Source organism: Saccharomyces mikatae (genome assembly GCF_947241705.1).
Source record: "Saccharomyces mikatae IFO 1815 strain IFO1815 genome assembly, chromosome: 7".
Lineage (NCBI taxonomy): Eukaryota > Fungi > Ascomycota > Saccharomycetes > Saccharomycetales > Saccharomycetaceae > Saccharomyces > Saccharomyces mikatae.
In genome coordinates, this window is record NC_079262.1 from 149,965 (window position 1) to 173,679 (window position 23,715).

The 23,715-nt window shown below is 37.7% G+C and overlaps 13 protein-coding genes across 13 annotated transcripts; 4 read left to right on the forward strand and 9 right to left on the reverse strand.

Moving 5' to 3' along the window:
- Positions 1-158: 158 nt before the first annotated feature.
- SMKI07G0670 (uncharacterized protein) lies at positions 159-410 on the reverse strand (the record flags this gene model as incomplete). The annotated part of the gene is made up of 1 exon (XM_056222529.1): positions 159-410. The coding sequence occupies one exon, from the start codon at positions 408-410 to the stop codon at positions 159-161; it is 252 nt and encodes an 83-aa protein (XP_056082211.1).
- A 367-nt stretch (positions 411-777) lies between these two features.
- HOS2 (histone deacetylase HOS2) lies at positions 778-2,136 on the reverse strand (the record flags this gene model as incomplete). The annotated part of the gene is made up of 1 exon (XM_056222530.1): positions 778-2,136. One exon carries the CDS (start codon positions 2,134-2,136, stop codon positions 778-780), a length of 1,359 nt encoding a protein of 452 aa, XP_056082212.1.
- Positions 2,137-2,644: 508 nt separating this feature from the next.
- IME4 (mRNA (N6-adenosine)-methyltransferase) lies at positions 2,645-4,432 on the forward strand (the record flags this gene model as incomplete). Its single annotated transcript, XM_056222532.1, has 1 exon — positions 2,645-4,432. The coding sequence occupies one exon, from the start codon at positions 2,645-2,647 to the stop codon at positions 4,430-4,432; it is 1,788 nt and encodes a 595-aa protein (XP_056082213.1).
- Positions 4,433-5,192: 760 nt separating this feature from the next.
- COX13 (cytochrome c oxidase subunit VIa) lies at positions 5,193-5,582 on the forward strand (the record flags this gene model as incomplete). Its single annotated transcript, XM_056222533.1, has 1 exon — positions 5,193-5,582. One exon carries the CDS (start codon positions 5,193-5,195, stop codon positions 5,580-5,582), a length of 390 nt encoding a protein of 129 aa, XP_056082214.1.
- Positions 5,583-6,204: 622 nt separating this feature from the next.
- Positions 6,205-7,785, reverse strand: CDC55 (protein phosphatase 2A regulatory subunit CDC55; the record flags this gene model as incomplete). Its single annotated transcript, XM_056222534.1, has 1 exon — positions 6,205-7,785. One exon carries the CDS (start codon positions 7,783-7,785, stop codon positions 6,205-6,207), a length of 1,581 nt encoding a protein of 526 aa, XP_056082215.1.
- A 784-nt stretch (positions 7,786-8,569) lies between these two features.
- On the reverse strand, positions 8,570-8,929 carry RPS26A (40S ribosomal protein eS26; the record flags this gene model as incomplete). The annotated part of the gene is made up of 1 exon (XM_056222535.1): positions 8,570-8,929. The coding sequence occupies one exon, from the start codon at positions 8,927-8,929 to the stop codon at positions 8,570-8,572; it is 360 nt and encodes a 119-aa protein (XP_056082216.1).
- A 1,121-nt stretch (positions 8,930-10,050) lies between these two features.
- Positions 10,051-10,518, reverse strand: COX4 (cytochrome c oxidase subunit IV; the record flags this gene model as incomplete). Its single annotated transcript, XM_056222536.1, has 1 exon — positions 10,051-10,518. The coding sequence occupies one exon, from the start codon at positions 10,516-10,518 to the stop codon at positions 10,051-10,053; it is 468 nt and encodes a 155-aa protein (XP_056082217.1).
- A 1,261-nt stretch (positions 10,519-11,779) lies between these two features.
- Positions 11,780-13,516, reverse strand: TPN1 (Tpn1p; the record flags this gene model as incomplete). Its single annotated transcript, XM_056222537.1, has 1 exon — positions 11,780-13,516. The coding sequence occupies one exon, from the start codon at positions 13,514-13,516 to the stop codon at positions 11,780-11,782; it is 1,737 nt and encodes a 578-aa protein (XP_056082218.1).
- A 382-nt stretch (positions 13,517-13,898) lies between these two features.
- SMKI07G0750 (putative hydroxyacid dehydrogenase) lies at positions 13,899-15,038 on the reverse strand (the record flags this gene model as incomplete). Its single annotated transcript, XM_056222538.1, has 1 exon — positions 13,899-15,038. The coding sequence occupies one exon, from the start codon at positions 15,036-15,038 to the stop codon at positions 13,899-13,901; it is 1,140 nt and encodes a 379-aa protein (XP_056082219.1).
- Positions 15,039-15,344: 306 nt separating this feature from the next.
- On the reverse strand, positions 15,345-16,742 carry STR3 (cystathionine beta-lyase STR3; the record flags this gene model as incomplete). The annotated part of the gene is made up of 1 exon (XM_056222539.1): positions 15,345-16,742. The coding sequence occupies one exon, from the start codon at positions 16,740-16,742 to the stop codon at positions 15,345-15,347; it is 1,398 nt and encodes a 465-aa protein (XP_056082220.1).
- A 546-nt stretch (positions 16,743-17,288) lies between these two features.
- On the reverse strand, positions 17,289-17,813 carry MND1 (Mnd1p; the record flags this gene model as incomplete). The annotated part of the gene is made up of 1 exon (XM_056222540.1): positions 17,289-17,813. One exon carries the CDS (start codon positions 17,811-17,813, stop codon positions 17,289-17,291), a length of 525 nt encoding a protein of 174 aa, XP_056082221.1.
- Positions 17,814-18,672: 859 nt separating this feature from the next.
- On the forward strand, positions 18,673-19,917 carry GTS1 (Gts1p; the record flags this gene model as incomplete). The annotated part of the gene is made up of 1 exon (XM_056222541.1): positions 18,673-19,917. One exon carries the CDS (start codon positions 18,673-18,675, stop codon positions 19,915-19,917), a length of 1,245 nt encoding a protein of 414 aa, XP_056082222.1.
- A 940-nt stretch (positions 19,918-20,857) lies between these two features.
- Positions 20,858-23,551, forward strand: ATG1 (serine/threonine protein kinase ATG1; the record flags this gene model as incomplete). The annotated part of the gene is made up of 1 exon (XM_056222543.1): positions 20,858-23,551. One exon carries the CDS (start codon positions 20,858-20,860, stop codon positions 23,549-23,551), a length of 2,694 nt encoding a protein of 897 aa, XP_056082223.1.
- Positions 23,552-23,715: the final 164 nt, after the last annotated feature.

Consider the following 23,715-nt stretch of genomic DNA (forward strand, 5'->3'; position numbering starts at 1 on the left):
ACTCTTCTTTTTCTTTTAGTACTTGATGTAGCGTTTATTATATAATATGTATCAAATATTTATAGGAAAGGAAAGACTTTTCTAAATTTTCATACTATGGGGTAAGGCTTATATCTCTGTAGTCTCTAATTTCGGGCCATAAGAGTTTGCATAATCGTTCATTCGTACTTGGTTTCATAATTGTCAACTAATTGCCATATCCAACGCTCTAACAGTGGTGAGGTTTGCCACCACATAATATCGTTGCGATCTGTATTCGCAACACCTAAACACCAAATGATTGTCGACTTCAAATAGCGTTTTAGAAATAACTTATAAGAAAGGTTTATTATGAGAATTATTGCTAAAGTCAAAGCAATGATTTTTAATGGTCTGATGAAAGTCGTCTCCTTGCTAGACATAGCTGCCATATATGTTACATGAATTAGATTTACTTACTCTTCAGCTTCGTATGTTGGTATCAAGATGTTTAAAGAAAGCTTTTACAACTTTCACACAGTAACACCACTGTGAGAGTTTCTCTCAGCTCTATAGAAGAAACCGTTTTTTTGTTATCGTCCGTTTCAAAAATGTTTTGAAAATCGTCACTCAAAAAATAAAAAAATCGAGTATATTGAAAATAGGTACTTAGCTCTATTACAGCAGTGTGGTCTGATACCGGAGTGAGTAAGTTTTAGATTCTATATACTTCTATGTAATATGTCTAATAACACCAAAAAAAAAAAAAAAAAAAAAAAAATGGAAAGAAAAAAATCACTGATAAGCGAACTGCATTGACTATGAAAAGGCAATCAACCCACTATTCTCCTTCTCGATTTGTTCTAGTCTAGTTGAACTGTCTGTATCAGATTCTTCATTCATCTCTTGAATGATTTTGTCCTCCTCTTCCGTCAGGGCACTTATATCTTGAGTCGGTATGCACTCAGCATCCATTCTCACACTAGGTGCACCCTGTAGATACCTGATATTTTCTAGGCATCGTATTCGGATGTCTTCTAGAAGTTTTTTGCTGTTCTTGTTTTCGTACAAGTCATCTAGTACAGGATAAAGTGAATAATCCGGCCCGAAAGAGTCCCGGAATGGGATATCTTCAGGGATGTTTTCTGGTAGCAACACATCATTTAAAATTCCTGTCTCGTAAGTCCAAAGCCGTGAAACATTTCTTGGTGTGTAACCTCCACCGCCCACTACTAGCATTGGTAGACCAAATGATTTCACAAATTTTACGCATTCCCCATGCGCCTTTATATTCAAATTAAAGCATCCCAAGCGATCATGACCTAAGGAATCCGCACCGCATTGTTGAACAATGAGGGTTGGTTTAAAGGTAATTATTAGGGGATCTACAATTGACTTGAAAAGATTTATATACGAGTCATCATCTATGCCATCTTCTAGCGGTACGTTTAGGGCAAAGTGCTTTCCTTTATCGCAGCCGATCTCTGTCAGATCACCCGTTCCTGGGAAAAATTCACCGTTGTACTTATGGAATGACAACGTAAACACTCTATCTGTGGTATAGAATGCTTCTTGGACACCGTCACCGTGATGTAGATCGATATCGATGTAAAGGATTCTTGGATGATATCGTAATAAATTTAGAATAGAGAGCACAATATCATTCACGTAACAAAACCCGGACGGGCTATTCTTTTTTGCATGATGCAGACCACCAGACCAATTTATTGCTATGTCAGATTGGTTGTTAATTAGTTTTCTAGTGGCATCAAGACTGGCACCAGTGTATAAGGTTGTATAATCGTATAAATTCTGAAAAATAGGGCAATCATCTCCAATATTGAAATTTTCCAACGTTCCTCTGGGCAGCTTGTTTGCATTATCTGGTGAAACCTTGGAAAGAAAATTGACATAGTCTTCTGAGTGGAATTGAAGTAATTCGTCCCTGGTAGCACTTCTTGTTTCATAAAGGTCCATAATCTTGTGCAATCCATAAGAGGAAACTAAGTGATCCGTTAGCATCAATCGAAACGGCTTCATGGGATGCTTCACACCATAATGGTAATGTGAGACTTTGGAGTTGAAGTGATATGACACTCTCGGAGAATAAGCAGAATTGTACTCGAACGAGGGCTGGTTCTCTTCTGTTTTCACGTCATAACTAAATGTTCCAGACATGTTGCGTGTTGTTATTCACCTGTTACTAGATTCTAACCTATAGGATACTTTTCTGGCAAGGGAACCTTGGATACACATATAAAACTGATCGAAAATCGTTTTGGTACACTATCATTTCATGTTTAATTACATAATACTATTATCACGTTTAACGATGTGGCAAGAACATCGAGAATCGTCTATATGCGCTATAAACAAGGCATTTCCAAGCAATTAAAGGGCAGTTTCGGGTATATAGCGATACTTGTCCCATAAATTAGTGGAGTTGCGTTTCTTTACCCAGCCGTCGGCGTTCAAATTCGCTTTCTTTTCAGCTTGTGAAACTGGTTATAAACAAAGAAAGATAAAGGCCTTCCCGGCACTCTGGCAGATCGGTAACCGCTGGAGTTTTAGGACAGGGAGATGAACAATAGTTAAGAATACGGTCCATATAAGTTATCAGTGACAAATCTCGAAAGGTGCGAGAAGTGACAAACGAACGTGAATGCGAAGAAGTTGTAGAGAAGTTATGATTAACGATAAATTAGTATACTTTCTGATCCAGAATTATGACGACATTTTAAGAGCACCGCTCTCTGGACAGCTCAAAGATGTTTATTCATTGTATGTTAGTGGCGGTTATAATGATTGCGTGGAAGACTTGAGTGACGGTAAGAGTGACCTTTTACAGTTCGAACAATTTTGGAATGATATTGAGGATATTGTATTTGCAACTCCGGAGTCTATTCAATTCGACCAAAATCTACTAGTGGCAGAAAGACCCGAAAAAATTGTTTACCTAGATGTTTTCTCCTTAAAAATCCTCTATAATAAGCTTCATCCGTTCCACTATGCATTTAAATTGCCCCGTTCTTCGTTTAATGATGACGTATCGAGTTTAACAACATCGGAGACTGATCTGAAAGAAAATCAACTGTTGTCTAGATTGTTGGACGTGCTAAATTGGGATGCTAATGCAAGTAGCCAAGGATTACCACGTGAACAATTAAGCAATCGCTTACAAAATTTACTACGGGAGAAACCATCATCTTTTCAACTTGCTAAAGAAAGAGCCAAATATACGACTAAGGTTATTGAGTATATTCCCACATGTAGTGACTATTCACATGCATCTCTATTGTCGACTTCAGTGTACATTGTTAATAACAAAATTGTTTCTTTACAATGGTCGAAAATATCAGCATGCCAAGAGAACCATCCAGGATTAATAGACTGTATTCAATCAAAAATTCATTTCATTCCCAATATAAAACCACAAACAGATACTTCCTTAGGGGATTGTTCCTATTTGGATACATGCCACAAATTAAATAGCTGTCGATACGTTCATTATTTGCAATATATCCCTTCATGTTTACAAGAGCGAGCTGACCATGAGACTGCAAAAGAGAATAAGAAAATAGAGTCTAACGTTTCCATTCCATTTTATACTCTGGGTAATTGCTCCGCACATTCCATCAAAAAGGCTTTGCCTGCACAATGGATTCGTTGCGATGTACGGAAATTCGATTTCAAAATTTTGGGAAAGTTTTCGGTAGTTATTGCAGACCCTGCATGGAACATACATATGAACTTACCATACGGTACTTGCAACGATATTGAACTGTTAGGTTTACCCTTGCACGAACTACAAGATGAAGGAATTATTTTTCTTTGGGTAACGGGAAGGGCTATTGAACTAGGAAAAGAATCTTTGAATAACTGGGGGTACAATGTAATAAACGAAGTTTCTTGGATAAAAACTAATCAATTGGGTAGGACAATTGTTACAGGTCGAACGGGACATTGGCTAAATCATTCTAAGGAGCATTTATTGGTAGGCTTGAAGGGAAATCCAAAATGGATCAACAAGCATATTGACATTGATCTAATCGTATCAATGACTAGAGAGACTAGTAGGAAGCCTGATGAACTATACGGTATAGCCGAAAGGTTGGCGGGAACACATGCGAGAAAACTGGAGATATTTGGAAGAGATCACAATACCAGGCCAGGCTGGTTCACTATCGGGAATCAACTCACAGGAAATTGCATATATGAAATGGATGTTGAAAGAAAGTACCAGGAATTTATGAAATATAGAACCGGAAACAGCAACACCGGTAATAAAAAATTCGATAAAAAGTCCAGCTCAAATCCACAGCAGCACTATTGGAATAATATGAACATGAACGGTGGTAAATATTATATGGAAACCAAGCAGGATACCATAAACAAAAAACAAAATCTTCCAGAATCCAAACAGCAACAGCAGCAGCAATTCCAATCATTAAATAATCTATATTTTGCTCAGTAAGGCTTTACATATTCCTTTCAAATACTAATCGCATTGCGTAAAAAAATTTTAGGTCGATGAACGTACAACAGTACGTGGATAAGAACTGTTGGCCTGTATTGGACGATCAAGAAATAGAGAAGGATACTATTTGTCTTCTATAATTTACTATCCGAGTCCGTGTACTTTTTTACATCAGACATTATTTACGTTACCCGGATTTTCATATCAATGCTGTGGAAAGAAAAGGTAGCTACAATTTTAGTCAGTATATGAACTTAAATGACATTAGTACAAACATTGCACTGTATGATCCAGCTCAAGGTCGGATCCTTTCTTTAGTGCATGCACAAATCTTTTCTATTTTCAAATTATTTTCACCGTGAATCACAGCAGCACCTGATAAATGTCAACTCTGTTCTGAGAAAGGGTACATTAAAGTGCTGGATAAGATAGACGATGGATCGTCTTTACAGCTAATAATTGGACCCTGATGTTGTCATCTATTTCATTATACTGTAACATATGTACTGATACAATATAGATATTCCGGGTAAGGATTTTTCCCACCAATGAAAAGCGTCACTGGGTGTATCGGTCTAAGTAAGTTAAAAAAAAAACCCCCAGCCAGGATATTCTGATTATGAACAACGGAGATACATTAATATAATAAACATCAACTTGCCTTGAACACTCTCTTTGCACACCGCATGGTTTTTTTTTTAATGTTCTTTTTACATAATTCAATACTACAGTTGTATAATTAACTAATAACACAAAAATGTTTAGACAGTGTGCAAAAAGATACGCATCTTCACTACCCCCAAATGCCTTGAAACCTGCATTTGGCCCACCAGATAAAGTGGCAGCCCAAAAGTTCAAGGAATCGTTAATGGCTACTGAAAAGCATGCTAACAACACATCTAATATGTGGGTTAAGATCTCGGTGTGGGTTGCCTTACCAGCCATAGCTTTAACTGCTGTGAACACATATTTTGTTGAGAAGGACCATGCAGAGCATCGTGAACATTTGAAGCATGTCCCAGATTCCGAATGGCCAAGAGATTACGAATTTATGAATATTAGGTCCAAGCCATTTTTCTGGGGGGATGGTGACAAAACCTTATTCTGGAATCCTGTGGTTAATAGACATATCGACCATGATGACTGATTGATTAAGTGGGAGTATCCTTAGTTTTACTTATCTATGGTGATTTTACAAATTCCTACTTATTTCTTTTATATTCGAAACAAAAAACTACAAAAAACATTCTTGGTCCTTTGATAGGAACCTGAAGAGAATAGGTATTTTTGAGGGCGGTGAAGCATCTTTACCTTCTTATTTATATATATATATAATTATAATGCAAATTTTAGGCATTTAAAACGTAAACACGGGTCTATTAAAAAGAATTCAAGATGTTTTATTCTTTTTGTTCGCACAAATGCGTGTACTTCGGTGGACTGGTGAAACAAGATATTAAGGTAAAAAGATACATCGGATTATAAATTAATACAGTATTTATAAGGTAGCTAATTAAAAAAAATCGGAATGATGATAATAAAACACGCTTGAATTAAAATAAAAAATAGGTAAAGTACAAAGGAAAAAATAAAGGTAGAAAAAATTTTGATGAGAGGCAAATCTACATCTAAAAATTCAAATTCAAGTTCAATTTAAAACTTTAATTAAAAAATAGAGTAGTAGTATGTCGAGATATGATGGAGAGAAGGATAATAATATAAAGGAAAAGAAAAAAAATGAAGGACTATTATTATTGTTTTTATTACTATTATAATGCGGAAAAGATGAATAAATTGTTGGTTGCTGCAACTGCAATACTATTTTCTCTTGGATGCCATGAAAAATGTAGAATATTTTTCTTAAAATCAATATCGTCACCCCAGTCTTTATTCCTTGCCGATCTCTGTGCTAATGAGCCGTACCGTTTGTTTCTAAATGCTGTTTTGTCAGCTTGTAATACAATTTCATTCATATCGGTTCCAGGGTCTGCTGAGTTTGCCCCTTCCTCACCCGCTATACTACTTCTAGAGCTATTACTACTTCCAACCAGGCTCGTGTTACGTCCGTTACTCCTACGTTTGTGACTGTTGCTGCTGCTACTAGAATCTTTATTTTGTATGCTGTTGTTGGTAATTTTATTACTGTTGCTATTAGCCATGTTGTGTTCATCAAAGGTTTTGACTATGCCATTATCTTTATCACCAGAAGTTACTACATTAGGGTAGATCATGAAATTATTATTGTAAGAACCAGTCATTACACTTGAACTATCACCACTAAAACTAACTTCAAATTTATCGAAAATCGCATCGTTCTCGTAGGTATCACTCAATCTCTCCTTCAATTGCTCATGTATATTTATGGTTTTCAGTGGTTTATTATCCATATTCACGTCCCAAATTTTGACAGTCAAATAATCCCTTGATGCAATATACCTACCATTTGGACTGAACTTTATATCAGAAATCGATGACGTTATTTCTGTGAAAAAATTATGATTGATTGGATCCAAGTATTCTTCAAATGTTTTAGTTTTATTATCACATAAAGAATTTTGTCTCATATCACATAACTTTATTGTACCTTTTGAAGAAGAATACATGAATAAATTACATTCCTGCGGGTGGAATTCGGCACTTGTGATCACTTCAGTTAATTCTTCCATATTAGTTGGCTTGATATCTACGATGTTGAAGCTTTGATCTGGTATGTCTAAATTCCATAAGTTGATTCGCAAATCGTCGGCACTTAGAAATGTTTCCTGATCAGAATTCAAAGATATTGAATTGATGTGATAGGTATGTGCATTACTATATATACGCTTAGGAGTGGCAGCAATGATTTTGTCATGTTGTGATAACTGAGGCAGCTTTAGAGATTGTAGGGACATTACAGCTCTCACGGAACCCCCTCTACTATTATGGTTGTCGGGTATGTCCTTTCTCGCAAATGTGACCCCTTCGGTTAAGTTGTTCTGGCTCACCAATTTTATGTTTTTCTCGTAAACTTTCCAAAGTTTTATAGTTTTATCATTTGTACTCAAAAGAAAATGAGACCTTTGAGTTGGTCGTAACCATTTGATTTCATTTATTTTCTCTTCAATTTCTAAGGACTTTAAATAATCAAATTCTGCATCATGACTTTGGAACTCCGTTAAAAATTTATATTCGCAATGTCTACTATTACTTCTTTCAAATAGCACCACACGTCCACCTTTATCACCGGTTGCTAAATAATTTCCAGTATAGTCAAATTCCACAGCTGTGATAAGGTCGGCTTCTGTCACAACAATATCTGCTTTGTCACCAAAACATTGGCTAAACTTAAAATCAAAATTGTTCTGTGCCATTGTGTGTTATACTATGTCTCTTTATGTGCAAGATCTCACCAGTTCGACCTCAGTGTATTGGTTCGCTCTTATGAAATTTCTAAAACCCTATTTTTCCCTTTTTGAATATGCTGATACAGTGGGGGAAATTTTATCAACTGTAGTATTTACCCTCTGATAGAAAGAAATTCGACGAAAAAAAGGGTGAATTAAGTGAAAAAACAAGTTTATATGATCTTATCAACTTATTCTAGAATGCGTTTGTGTATTCAATTCCTTAACTCTAGCTGTGTTGAGTTCCTACCGTTGTATTCAAGTTTTGTATAAACTCCCTTTATCTTTGACGGGAAATGTTAGGCAAAACTGAATTGGAAGAGAAAAAAAGGAAAGAAAAAAAAAAATCGACCAGATGTAGGATGATGTGCGGGGGGAGATACGTGCCAGTTGTTTCAAAAAAAAATTGTTTATTCCGTGCCGGAATAGAAGATTACTTGTTGTTTTCTTATGTAGTACAGATTTAAAATAGATCAGTACTATCAAAGCCAACTTAATACATGATCAGTATCTGCTAGTAGTTATAACATGTCCTGTTTTTTTTCGATATCCCATTAAAGGGAAAGAAAGGGAGGCAAAAAAAATTCAAACGAAAAAAATCATATCGTATTGAACGATGCTCGTAGACTGTGACAACATATAGTTGTAGATTCCTAACTTTTTGTTGCGCATCTAAAGCTATTATTGTAATGGTTATTTCATTGATTAGAAGTTGTAAAAAGTTACTTATATTCTACCTATGTCAATCAAGTTATAAAGCCTTCTTGGCAGCATCAGCAGGAGAAACCTTGTTTTCTCTGTTGAATCTTGGTCTTTGAGGTGGAGCTCTGTTCTTTCTGTCTTCTCTAGATCTGACTCTGACAATTCTGGCGTGAATAGCACAGGAAACACAGTAGTGCAACTTGTTGTAAGTCTTTGGCAAAGCGTATTCAGGGTAGACAGAAGCTTCGGACAAATCTCTGACGGCAGCAGCTTCAACGATGTTTCTGATAGCCATTCTCTTGATAGCCTTATCCTTTGGAATAGACTTGGAACAGTTGACACATCTGACTGGTTTGACGTGACCTCTACCTTTCTTGTTTCTACCGTTGGAAGCTCTCTTCTTTGGCATTTTGAATGATCTAAATGGAAATTCTTTTCGATTCTTGCATGTTGCAAGGTTTGAAAAAATTAATGAGCTGTTAGTAATTGTATTTTCATAAAACGTTAGACAAAAGGGAAAGGGGACATTTCGTGTGATATCATGAATTCGGCTTGAATTTTTCTTCCATAGGTCTACTCGAGATTGGACTGTGAAAATAATCGCTACATTCAATTCAACATAACTGATATGTGGACGTCCAACGGATGCCGGTATTCTTCATCAAAAGAAGGAATTACACCTATCGCATTTCGAGAATATATTTTATTAGGTTCCTCCCAGGTTCAACATTCTAATTTCTCTTCCCTTTTCTACCTCTTCATTTTCGTGTCATTAACATACTACTTAAAGACTATGGTTTTTTGATTTTTAATATGACTGATAGAAAGTATTTGATATAGCGATCTTTTAATCTAGCAGATATTTCAAATATCAAGTAATCCCACAAGACCTATCGAGAGCGACACCTCTGGAGGCTGAAGCCTGCAGTCTCCATGCTCCAGCCTAAGTTAGGAGAGTTGAACCCATTACGAGAGTTTCCTTTCCTTGCAGAGACCTTCTCCTGAGGGGGGAGAACTGGCGACCTGGCTGCCATACTGGACGGGGTTGTTTACCACTTTTCCCGCACGTAGAATCCATGTTTTTTTCCGATATTCTGCAAACTTTGTGATAAAATAAGCTAACAATGTATGGGTTGGTGTATGGATGTGAAAAGAATACTTTTCAGTCCTATTTGCGCGGGCTTCGTAGCATTTCAGCTGGCGCTATCCTTAAGGATGACAGAGGATAGAATAATAAGAAACTAAGACATGAATTGTACTAATATTAATAAGAATTTTTAAATAAAAATATATCTTGACCTTTCTCGATCTTTTTGGTTATGTATTTTTTTGGCTTTCTACTAAAGATGGAGTAAAAGTGTTCATTTAACCTTCCGTTAAAAGAACTCTCTTCGGGCACTTTGTTCACATGACATGTATAGAAGCTCAAACCTGGTAAGAATGTTTGCTAGGTTTCCAAAAAAAAAAATATAAATAAAGGGTAATGTAGAAAAGAAAAGGAAAAACAGAAGGGCAATTTTAATGAAAAGATTAATGATGGTGATCATCAGTTGGAACACCAACAGGGTTTAGTTTGTAAACAGAACCACATTCCCAGCATCTGGCGACTTCGTTAACAGTAGGTTTTAACCACATGATAGTATGTGAACCAGCAGGAGAACCTGTACAACCGACATAACGATAGTCATCATACGACTCAATGATGATAGGGTCTTTCATGGTACCCTTTCTGGAGGAATCTAATGGTTTGGTATCAAAAACATCAATACCTTCTAATTTACCCAACAGTTCCAATCTTGCTAAACCAGTTTCTTGGTCTAGATCTGTTGGGACAGTACCCTCCTTGGCACCAGGTCCAATCAAAGTTTCTGGTCCGTTAACTTCTGCCAAGTTTTGAGCAATTTTCACTACAGGCTTTTGTTGAAGTAGGAATCTAGAGCTGCATAAAGTTCTTGTAGCAGGCTTGAATAATCTTATAGAATGACGGAGTGATAGCATTGTGTTTGTTTCTATTTGTATTGTTAAATCAAACGATAAATGAGTGCAATCAGAATTGTTAGTACAATAATTCTCTATTGAGGTGATTATGTTAATTTCAAGGCTATTGTTGAGCAGTGTTGGTATTGGAGTGGGCATGGTGTAGCGGATATCTAGGACAACTATGAGTGCTCTCATTTTTGGACAAATGGGAAAGCAGAGAACAGGCTAGACTGGAGGAAAAACTTCTTCTCGAGGCTAAGTCCGGTTCTCAAACTGTTTCTATCATTTCCTGTTTTAGATTGTCTGTCTCCTTTCATGGTCGTTCTCTCCCCGCCATCTCATACACTTTTGGGTAATTAATTTGTAACATACATTTCAAAAAAGCAGTATTATCTGTTTATGCTATTTTTACGCAATCAGCGTGCTAAAATACAAATGTGGTTTGCAAAAATGTTAAAAGAGATTCAAATCTGCCTGTATCTTTTCCTTCAGAGTTTATACTTGAAAAAGGCCAACCGTTTTGTCCTTGAGCAGGCTCTATTTTCTCTTCCCTTTATTTGCTACTATCCAAGATGGGAGATATCGCTTTTTCGAAGAACGCCTTTGGAACCCGCTGATCTTATTGGTGGGGAGTCAGCTGACAGTAAGCCCAGATCGCGACAGCAAATGGAAGAGCTGCAATTGTTATTCAAAGTGTCAGTATGATTTTTTCGATAATATTTACTATCTCTCTAGTGTGAGCTATAAAGATTACTAAAAGAAAAATGAATTTGTTGGATTGAGTGACTACGATTATACATTTCTTCGTATAAATTGGAGTAGTTGATAACGAACACTCTTTAATATGATACTAATAATGTTGGGTAAATGAATACCAACATTTTTATGATGATACCAATTATATTGAAGTAGAAAAAATCTAATAATAGAATTACTTGCAGTAGTAAGATAAAGATATATTAATTTATCAGAACTTAGTATATAAGAAGATGAGTTATCACCAAATTCTTATCATCAACACTCTGATTTATGTCTAAACCTTTTGGTTTAATATAACCAATCAGCGTGTGTTCTATATACCTCTCTTATATAAGATTAAAAAGGAACGACTTATTCTTAATTATTACAACTTACTAAACAACAAATAATCAACAGAATTGCAGGCACCTGATCCGCTGCAGTCTATTTTATTACCAGGAGGGTGCTTATTTAAAAGAAATTTGAACTAAATTATTCCCTTATATCATAGTCTATTTTATATAAGATTGTGTGCTTGAAATTATCGGCCAAATTTACGTAGTTCTAAATATCTGCAGGGCGGATATACAAGACCTGAGAATGCCATACTTAGCCACATGGCCAGATCACCACCATATTCACCGAATTTGGCAGCAATTGGACCAATCCAGTAGGCTTGTGCCATGCCAACTACCACACCAGCGACTCCTACAATGAATGCAAATGTTGCTGCATAACCATGTGTTAGAACATCATAATCTTCCCATTTATCCCAATTGTAACGATGTTTAGTCACCTTGTGTTTCCTTTTTAACAAATGAATGTTTGTCATTGTATTCTTCTCAAGCTCTTTGGAAGGCCTCATGAGTTCTGATGTTTTCATTTCATCTGTAAGTGGGGGGAATTCTTTGGTGTACAAATTTAAGAAAAACCTCCTGAATATCAAATTTTCTTCAAATAACAAAATGAAGTACATACTAATCCAGTAACCTATCATCGGTAGGAAATTGCCTAAAATGGTACTGAAATGATTACGTCCTATCAATGCGCATACCAAACAAATTATAGTGCAAACGATAGACCAGAACCAACGAGGGATTCTCGCACAGAAAACGCTAGACAGTTGAATAGAAAATGCTGCGGAATATGTATTAATAATGTTATTGGAAACCAAACTGAAAACAAGCACTACGACACAAAACTTTCCAAAACCGTTCCAACGTTGAAATCCGGCCCAAAGTAATCCACCCATGCCATGAGCATCGTATTCAACAGACCAAGGTTCATATGACATGGCAACGGAAGCTAGTAAGAGACCTAATATCCCTACAAAGCAAGTGGGCAAAAAAGTTCCAAAAAAGGTTAGGCAGAAAATTTGAATGTGTGGAGTATCTTCTGGGAATAATATATAGTAATCTGCAGTAATAGACCCCCATGTAGCTGTAATACTGTAGCATAATGAGAAAAAACTCATCCAATTGCCTTTCCTTGTGGAAGAATCCAAATTCCCTTTTGAAACGTATGTATTGACAAAGCTGTATTTGTCACTGGATGAAATGTACAGTAACAAAAATGCTGTCAAGACTGGTATAGACAAGTAAGTTTCCACTTTAACAACCTGCTTGATACCAAAAATGGCAACTACAAAAGAGCACACGGTCACGATAACAATTCCCACCCATAGAGGTACTTTATCGTTAGATATTGCAGCTAGCATTTCACCCCCAACCACAGAATTAACCACGGACCAACCCATGACACCGATAATGGAAGCTAATGCTACCAGTTTAACAAACCACCATCCAAATAGATATCTAGCTGTTACCATCTGTCTGCAACCGGACTGTGGTCCCATAATCGAACAATAGGCAGCAACTAAACAACCAATTAAAACTGATATTAAACTGGAGGCTAACGATTCTCTAAAGCTTAAACCGAAGAGTAAAGGCCCCAATAAAAAAGATGACATGGAGGATAGACCACCTGTGGCGCTCAACCATAATCCTGCGACATGCAGAAATTGTCTTCTCGATGTTCCTCTTTCGTAGGGAGATATCCTTTGAATACCTGTCGACTCCACCCCCATTGCATCCACTTTCTTAGAAAGCCATGCCGCCTTATTGATAATTCTTCTTAGAACTGATGCATTCGAGTTGGCATCTTCCGTGGGTAAGTTTAATGATGAAGCTGGTGTTCCTTCTTCATAAAATTCTATGATATCAGTGGTATGCTTTGTGCTATCTTCTTTGCCCTTTATAGGTGTCTCCATATCATCCATCTCTAACCGAGATCTCTAAGTGCTGCGGTTGAATAATTATTCTTTAAAGCGGACACTACTGAACCCCAAATGCTTACATAAAGAGTTTCAGCAGTCGTTTCCTTTTTAAATGACCTTTATCTTAAAACAGCATCAAGTCAGTCAGACGCAGAAAATTTCAGATGTGATAAGATGCGGCAAACGAGTCCGAAATTTACTTACACGCAAGCAGGGGTTATACACCTACGGAGTACAGTACTACAACTCACTACTGAAACACGAGGTAGCGCATAGTTTTGAGTTTTTTTCGAATGATATATAGAAGAGACCAGGCCGATATTTTTCTATGGTTTATCGATATGAATAGATACCTATGTGTATATAATTCCTGCGTTACTTAATACTAAACTATACGGGCAACTTTTTCGTCACTTGCGCATTCTCCAGACATCACTTGTAATATTCTTTGTAAGGCCAATTCGCAACTTTGCTCAAATACGTCTTTTGTCGCACTGCCCACATGCGGAGTAATTGAAGTAAATTTGTCAAAAGATCTGATTTTTTCATCTATTTGTGGTTCATTATAAAAGACGTCTGCTCCGAGATGCTTAATTTGTCCTTTTCGCAAGGCCTTAGATACAGCTCGCAAGTCCAGGATTGCGCCCCTTCCCAAGTTTACTAGAATTAAATTTGAATTGCAATGTTTCAAAAACTTGTCATTAATCAAATGTTCTGTTTGAGGGGTGCCCGGTAATGTGGTCACGATTGCATGAAATTGGTATAGTTTGGCATATATTGTTTCGTCCAGACTATGAAACACCCACCTTTCGTTTTGAGTAATTGTGAAGTCTTCACTTCTCTTGCTATAATGGATTTCCATTCCTAATCCGTATTGCAATTTCTGGGCCAATTGCTTGCCAATATTTCCTAGACCAAGAATCAAACATTTTTTTCCTCTTGGAGATTCAGTATGCACACTACCTAATTCATGTCCAAAAGCAAATCTGCTCTTTTCAGCAGCTTTTGCTCTTGCAGATAGTGTGTTCCCGGTTTCTCGAGTAAGTTTTTGACAATAAGAGAATTTCCTGAAACCGTCTAAAATATGCCACAATGCGCAATCTGCCACGTCGTTACCAACTTGGTGAAGTTTGAAGTCATCAATCAGTTTTTCATTTTTATCGTCTTGGTAGTTATACAATTGAATGTTATGTTCGCGTAATGCGTTTAGGTCCCACCCATTGTACCCTCTTGAGCAAAGGACGATGCATCTTAAATCGCTTCTGGGGAACGACTTATGCTCGATAATATCTCGAGTCATACCGCCAATTTTCCAAAAAGCTGGAAAGCCAGCATAAATGGCACAAATTCTGGAATGTTTGTGCCTTTCCAGAAAGTCAAGAAACGCATCTTTGGTGTCCAAGTGATAGCGCAAGATACTGAACTTTTCATTGAATACCCTGGAATTTAATGTGACTGATGTTTCACATGGATCGGCAATGAAAAGAATTGTGGGCTTTTGAGTTGCTGCAGAGGCGTCGCCCATTTTTTATTTGTTTCTTATCCTTCTTAGCTGTTGTCAAAGGGACAACATAAATGTGCGGCTATTCAAATATTCCCTTTACGATCGGCCTTCATTATACATGTTTGTTACAGAAAGCTCCTCTCTAACACGCGTACGTTTCCCAAAGATAAATAAGAGCGTATAAAAAAGACTTAGACTGTACGATGTAAAAGAAGGTATAGTTATTGTTCTTGACATTACAGTTATAGAAGTATATAAACAAATGCTGGGGGTAACCAATCTTGGCGTAATGATGTATGGAAAGAAAAAGCATTTGCAGCCTTTTTCTTATAGTTTGGAACCCATGACGTTCAATTCTGAATCCTTTCTAATGAAATCTTGATTGTAAAATTCTTCATAAACACTTAAAGGTTTGTGTAGTTCATCGGTAGTAGTGTTGACGGCTAAGTTATTGTTCAACTTGTTGAAAAGGTATTTACCATTTTCTCTTATTTCTATAATATCAGCGTCAACCATCGCCGCCAATAAATCTTTCTTCAGATCCACTATGTTTTCGATACCACAACAAAGACGAATTAAATCCTCAGGGAAATCTCTTTCCTTCCTCAGTTCAGGATCAATAGATGCGTGAGACATCTTGCAAGGCATGGATAAAAGCGAATTCACACATCCAAAAGATACCGTCACAGCCCAGATACTCAATTTTTTGGAACTGACAAGTCTCTTCGAATGTTCAAATGATCCTGTTTCGAAAGACAGTACTGCACCTGGACCGCTGTTGAACGATTGGTGTAGCTTAAAATCAGGGTTGGAGCGTAACCCCACAAACCTAGTCTTTGTAGTCTTGTTCGTTTCGGTAGGCTTGAACCCGCATGAGTCTTCTAGCCAGTGGGCCAATATCATAGCATTTCTCTGTTGTTGGTATAATCTGACTCCTAAAGTTTTCAGGCCTCTCACCAGAAGCCAGGAATCCATTGGGGATAAACCGGCACCCGTAGAGTTGACGACAAAATACAGTTTTGCGGCGATTTCTGCTGTTTTACTAATAATAACACCCCCCATCAAATCATGGTGACCATTTAAGTACTTGGTAGCGGATTCGTATACAACGTCACAGCCTGGGTCCAGTTGCAAAGGGTTACAATTAAGCCCACTCATCATAGTGTTATCAACGACCACTGTGGTCTCAGGGGATATGCATTTCACAAAACGCAATATTCTAGGGATATCTACGACCTTGCAAAGTGGATTTGTTGGAGATTCTAGAAGAACACAATCAACCTTATCTAACGACTGGAAAACGGTCTTGAACTTTTCAAAGTCTGAAGTGTCCACGTGAACTGAGACCGCGTGGCTCTGTTGCTTGAAAAAGTTCAGTAGCCTTTGTGTGCCTCCATAAAGATCATCACCTGCTATTATAGTTGGAGTGTGATTATCGGTGCCGTTAAATAGGACTAGTCCACGTAGAATGATGTCTAGCGCCGTCATACCGCTGCTTACAGCCAAAACGTTTTCCTGGGGGACACGATAGAGCTTGCCTATCTGGTTTTGAAGGACACTTCTGGTGGGGTTGCCCGATCTTGAGTAATCGTAATCCTGTGCAGTTTCGTTACTCAGATCTACTTTGAAAGTAGTTGACAAGTATACTGGTGGCACTGAGGCAGAGTGCTGGTCATTTTGGGAGCCCGTGTTTACCACGACTGTGTCTAATGTTTTGAATGCCATCTTCTTCTTTCTGTTAGTTTGTTATTTGTTGGGTTCTGTTTATTTTTACTGAACGTCAAGCACAGATCCAGTACAATGTAGAGCTAAAATCTAGTATATATATATATATATATTCTTGGCTGTGTGTGCGCAACTATGTGCGTAGCACGTTGCGTGTGTTAACTTTGCTTCTGGTCTCATTCCTATCCGATCTGGTCTGGGACGATACAGGAGGTTAAGGGCATAGTACCCATCATTTACACACTTTTGCGATGCGATGAGTCTTCTTCAGGGTAGGACCATATTCCCCCAGTCCAGTCTCGGCCCGAAACGGAAAGCGTGTGCTGATAGAAAGCATATTGTGCGGGACATATGCCACAGTCCAAGAAAAGAGTCAGAATGAGTCAGCTGGAGGGGGCTCGGACGGACTGTGGCGCCGCATTGCTGTAACTGTGTAGTAAAGCTATGGGCGGCTAATCTTTTGGAAATGGTTCTCTTTTCCATGTGTGTTTTGCAAAGTACATATATGTGATAATCAGACTTCTTTGGTTTTAGATATATAGTGGGCTAAATATCTGTGAACTCTTTGAACTCTTCTGGAATTCCAAATTCTTTTCTGATTTGTTCTGGCTTCAAAAAGAACTTCTTGTAGAGATAATCGACAAGAATCTCGATATTATCAGTAATTTTTTCCAGCTGGACTTTTTTCAGACGAATTTTATGTTTATTTTCTTGAATCTTTGCTGTATCCCACCTGATCATTTCTATTTTCTGCAAACTTGTGCTCTTCTTTTTTATTTCCTCGTGTATTTTATTCCTCTTTTCTAGTAGAGCCTCTCTGCTGTATGATTTCTGGCCTATAGTGAATTTCTTGCATCTCCCTGTCGCTAGCGTTTTATCTAGCTCCTGTTTACATGCGGTAATATCCGACTCTGTTTCCTGTATCTTTTTTTTTAGCATCTCACTAGAATCGTACAGCGTTTGGAGAGTTTGGTTCTTAAAGCACCAGTAAATGTTGATATTCCCACATTTTTCCACTGAAATCACGCCGTCTTCATCGATCATTTGCTGCACTAGTTCTTTAACGATCATCGGTGAAATCCCGCATTTTTTTGGAATGCTTTTTTCTAATTCCTTGATGTTGTAAAATGTGTACGTTTCTTGGAAGAAGTTCAGAATGCGGTTCTTTTTCTCTTGCAGCGATACCGTTTGCCTCTTTGGCCCCTAATTAATACGAAAGGGATGGTACATACCCACTTATCGGTTAGTGTTCAGTTTTGTGCACCGGCATGGTTAAATAATACATACCATTATTGACTGTATACTATTTTACAAACTGAAGTCGTGTTCTCTAATCTACACCGCAGAAAATAATATTAGCGCGTAAAGTTCACCTTTTTATATGCAAATTTTATAACCTCGGCGGTTATTTTAACTTTTTTTTTCTGGCGCTCTAATGTCTATAAGAAGATAGTAGATTTGATTCAGTACTCATGATTTTTAATAAGAATGTGTTTTCAAAAACGTGCGTTTGTGGGAATATACTTTAGTGAAAGCACAGGATGGCCAAGGTATGCTGAACTTCAGAGCTCCTATCTAGTTTCCCGTTTACCATCAGAAAAATAAACTGCACTTTTTGATATCCATTGAAGAATTGAGAAGGCCAAATTGGGCACTTCTAATGCAGATTGCAGCCTACTAGCTGTTGGCTAAATTGTACAGTACTGCTGTTTTGACAGCATTCACTAACGTGAGTGGCCCCTCCGGGTTATCTACAAATAGGGGCACCCGGACAATTTTAAGTTAAAGAAATGAATGTCCGTCTTTAAAGGCTTCACAAAAGGATAGTATAACAGCTACACTACCTTGGGGTGAACTCTCGCATAAGTCAAGCCTGTCCTGGTGAGCAAATACTGGTAAAAATATCCTACCCTTAACATTAAGTCGGAAAATGGGGTTTAAGAATTCTTCCCATAGTCTAAAGCATGTGGACAGAGAATTAAAGGACTTGATTAATTCATCCGATAATGCCAATAAATGTGGTGAATGTGGTAATTTCTATCCAACATGGTGTTCAGTCAATTTGGGGGTTTTCCTTTGTGGTAGATGTGCCTCTGTCCACAGGAAGGTTTTCGGTAGCAGGGACGATGATGCCTTCTCCAACGTAAAATCGTTGTCGATGGATAGATGGACAAGAGAGGATGTTGACGAGTTAGTGAGGCTTGGAGGCAACAAGGGAAATGCTCATTTTTGGAACCCGAAGAATGTCCCCTTTCCTTTTGATGGAGATGATGATAAAACTATTGTGGAACATTATATTAGGGACAAGTATATCTTGGGCAAGTTCAGGTATGACAAAATAATGCCTGAAGACTTTGGATCCAGCATGGATGATTCTGATAGGAAATTGGACAGGTTTGATGAAAGGAATAGAAGCAGGAGCAGGAGCAGGAGTAGATCTCATTCTTTTTACAAAGGGAGCCATAGTAGCTCTGATTATGGCGGTTCAAGAGACTCTTTCCAAAGTAGTGGGAGCAGATACTCCAGACAATTGTTAGAGCTCAGAGACATGGGTTTTAGTGATGCAAACAAAAATTTAGACGCATTATCGTCCGCTCACGGAAATATTAATAGGGCCATAGACTATCTAGAAAGAAGTTCAAATTCGAGAAATAGTGTATCAGCAGCAGCAGCGGCATCCACTCCACCCCTGCCTAGAAGACGCGCAACAACAGGTGGTCCACAGCCGGCTATCTTCGATGGTACGAATGTAATCACGCCGGATTTCACTTCAAACTCAGCATCTCTCCCACAAGCAAAACCAGCTGTTTTTGATGGTACTGTTCAACAATACTACGATCCTGTTACCGGAATGATATACGTAGATCAGCAACAATATGCCATGGCTATGCAGCAGCAGCAACAGCAACAGCAACAGCAACAGCAGCTTGCTTTCGCTCAGGCCCAAGCCCAAGCTCAGGCTCAGGCTCAGGCTCAGGCTCAGGCTCAGGCTCAGGCTCAGGCTCAGGCTCAGGCTCAGGCTCAGGCTCAGGCTCAGGCTCAGGCTCAGGCTCAGGCCCAGGCCCAGATGCAGCATGTCCAGATTCAACCACAACAACCGCAGTTGACATATCAGCAAATGCAGCAAATGCAGCAGGGTGGAAACCTGCCACAAGGCTACTTCTACATGCAATGAAGTAAGAGTTATCACACTACATACACTATAGAACAATACTAAGTAATCAAAGACATCTAAACAATAACTATTTATCACAGTTGATTTTCTCCTCTATTGTTCTCGTCTTACACAGCCCCATTATACTCCAGTTTGAGAGGTATCACTATGCACTTCAATGACTAATATCACTCTACTTGATGTACACTTTGGGCAAAAGTCACCTGGGTGGCGTTTTCCGCTTGCGCTCCGCCGGTGAAAGCGAGAAAAAAAAAGGGATTGGGCGGTAACGTAAGGAAAAGTCCACTAGTTAAAATCAATGAGATAAGGAGCCCTCATTTCTTCCTCGTTACTCATCTTTTCTTTGTTTATTTCTTGTACCTGTAATGATCTTATCGGAGTAACCATTACTGGAAATCTATACAGTTAAAGAAGCAAGTATCGCATTTGTATCCAAGCACCTGCTTTTTTTTCTTTCAACTGCTCGGCTTTGACTCAATACACCTTTTCCCTCACGTGCATCATTTTGTGATTTGTAACTACCGATCGTATAATCGATGAAATAGTGAAGGTCATTTGGATGACAACAAAGGTATCAAGCATATTAAAAGGCAGGTTATATTTTCAATATCTTCCCGATCGTACTATTTTTTTTAGCTTTCTGATTTTAGGCCGAAATCAATTCTAAAACGCCACATTTCATTACTTTAAAGTTAAAGTATCAAGGCCATCTTTTACCCTTTTTTAATATTTAAGGAAACAAAGATTAGTCATATAAAAGATAAAAAAAGAAATAATACAGTCGCAGTAAAAATTACTAGTAATAGAATAACAAATAATAGAATAAAGAAAAACAAGGAAAGGAGATTGTTTAAAGTCATTAGTATCTCCACAAAACGAATTTGAAGCTACCCCATACTTTAGAACCTGTTTTACAATACTAAATAAGAAAGGAATAAAAATGGGAGACATCAGTAATAAATATAACACAACGTCTGTAAATCATAACCTGATGATAAGTGCAGGCAACTACACTGCAGAGAAAGAAATTGGAAAGGGTTCTTTCGCCACTGTATATAGAGGTCATCTGATCTCTGATAAATCTCAGCATATAGCCATCAAAGAAGTATCTAGGGCGAAATTAAAGAATAAGAAATTATTAGAGAATCTGGAGATAGAAATCGCTATTTTAAAGAAAATCAAACATCCTCATATCGTCGGACTTATTGATTGTGAACGAACGTCAACAGATTTTTATTTGATCATGGAATATTGTGCCCTTGGAGACCTAACATTTTTACTGAAAAGGCGTAAAGAATTGATGGAAAATCATCCTCTGCTAAGAACAGTATTTGAAAAGTATCCCCCGCCCAGTGAGAGTCATAACGGCCTACATAGGGCGTTTGTCTTGAGTTATTTACAGCAATTGGCTTCTGCTCTGAAATTCCTGAGATCCAAAAACTTGGTTCATAGGGATATCAAACCTCAAAATCTACTATTATCTACGCCATTAATCGGATATCACGATTCGAAAACTTTCCATGAGCTCGGCTTTGTTGGAATTTACAACTTGCCCATTTTGAAGATAGCAGATTTCGGGTTTGCAAGATTTTTACCAAACACGTCGTTAGCAGAAACTCTTTGTGGTTCACCCTTATATATGGCGCCTGAAATTTTGAATTATCAGAAATATAATGCTAAAGCGGACTTGTGGTCTGTCGGTACAGTGGTATTTGAAATGTGCTGTGGAACCCCGCCATTTAGAGCTTCTAATCATTTAGAATTGTTCAAAAAAATAAAAAGAGCAAACGACGCCATAACATTTCCTTCGTACTGCAATATTGAACCAGAATTGAAGAAACTGATATGTAGTTTACTAACTTTTGACCCGGCCAAAAGAATAGGATTTGAAGAGTTTTTCAACAACAAAGTAGTCAATGAAGATTTGTCACCTTATGAATTGGGAGATGATCTACCTGACCTGGAATCCAAATCCAAAGGCATTGCTGAAAGCAACATGTTTGTCTCCGAGTATTTGTCTAAACAGCCAACGAGGCCTAACACTAATTTTGCGGAACATCAATCAATAACAGGTAATTCTGGGGAATTCGACGAGGCCCTCAACAATAGCGATATCTTAGCTACCCCAGCCGAAACAGATCGTACGCAAACGTTAGATAAAAAGGACTCGAATAACAAATACCACAATAATTTGGTTTCAGATCGAAGCTTCGAAAGAGAATACGTTGTAGTAGAGAAGAAATCAGTCGAAGTTAATTCACTGGCAGATGAGGTTGCACAAGCAGGGTTCAATCCAACTCCCATTAAGCACCTAACTCCTACTCAGAATCAGAATATCTTATCCAATCAACAATCTTCTCCTAATAACCAGCAATACTTTCAAAACCAAGGGGAAAATCAGAAATTACTGAGAGCCGCATCATCTTCTAGTGGTGGGAGTGATGGATCCAGACGACCATCCTTGGTAGACAGACGCCTGTCTATATCCTCGTTGAATCCATCTAATGCACTATCAAGAGCTCTCGGTATCGCCTCAACGAGATTGTTTGGTGGTACCAACCAATATCAGCAACAGCAACAAAACACGTCTTCTCCACCATACAGTCAAACTTTGTTGAATTCGCAACTTTTCCATGAGCTTACTGAGAATATAATATTGAGAATAGATCATTTACAACATCCAGAAATTCTAAAGTTTGACAACAATAATATTGTCAACATTTTGGAATCTCTGGCTGCAAAGGCGTTCGTTGTTTACTCTTATGCTGAGGTAAAATTTTCTCAAATCGTCCCTTTATCGACAACAATGAAAGGCATGGCTAATTTTGAGAACAGGCGCAGCATGGATAGTAATGCGATTGCAGAAGAGCAAGATTCTGATGATGCAGTAGAAGAGGATGAAACTTTGAAAAAATATAAGGAAGATTGTTTATCTACGAGAACTTTTGGAAAAGGAAGGACGCTATCTGCCACATCTCAATTGAGTGCAACCTTTAACAAACTACCACGTTCAGAAATGATTCTGTTATGTAATGAAGCGGTCGTCTTATATATGAAGGCGTTATCCACTTTATCAAAGTCAATGCAGATAACGTCTAATTGGTGGTATGAATCTCAGGAAAAATCATGTTCCTTAAGAGTTAATGTATTGGTACAGTGGCTGAGGGAAAAGTTTAATGAATGCTTAGAAAAAGCCGATTTTCTAAGGTTGAAAATCAATGATTTGAGATTCAAGAATGCTTCTGAAGTAGATGAAAATCAAACTTTGGAAGAAGAAAAAGGTATTGTAGAAGAACCAGTATATTTAGAAAAGCTATTATATGATCGTGCTTTAGAAATCTCTAAGATGGCTGCACATATGGAATTAAAGGGAGAAAATCTGTATAACTGTGAATTAGCATATGCAACTTCACTTTGGATGTTAGAGACCTCCTTGGATGATGACGATTTCACGAATACCTATGGTGACTACCCTTTTAAATCCAACATCCGGTCAGAAAGTACCGACGGTGAAAATAAAGAAAAATATCATAATGTATTGGATGAAAATGACAAAACGATAATAAGAAGGTACATTGATAGTATTGCGAACAGATTGAAAATATTGAGGCAAAAGATGAACCATCAAAATTAAGTAACGTATACTACGGTTTCCCCGCTAACCGTAAATGCCTTTTTTGCTATCAAAGAGTATTCCCATGGTTATTTCCTGCCATCTTTAGAATGTTTCACGAGTTTACTGTTGGAGCATCAATCATTTTTTTCTTTTCGGTTTTGTTTTGTTTTGTTTTGTTTTTG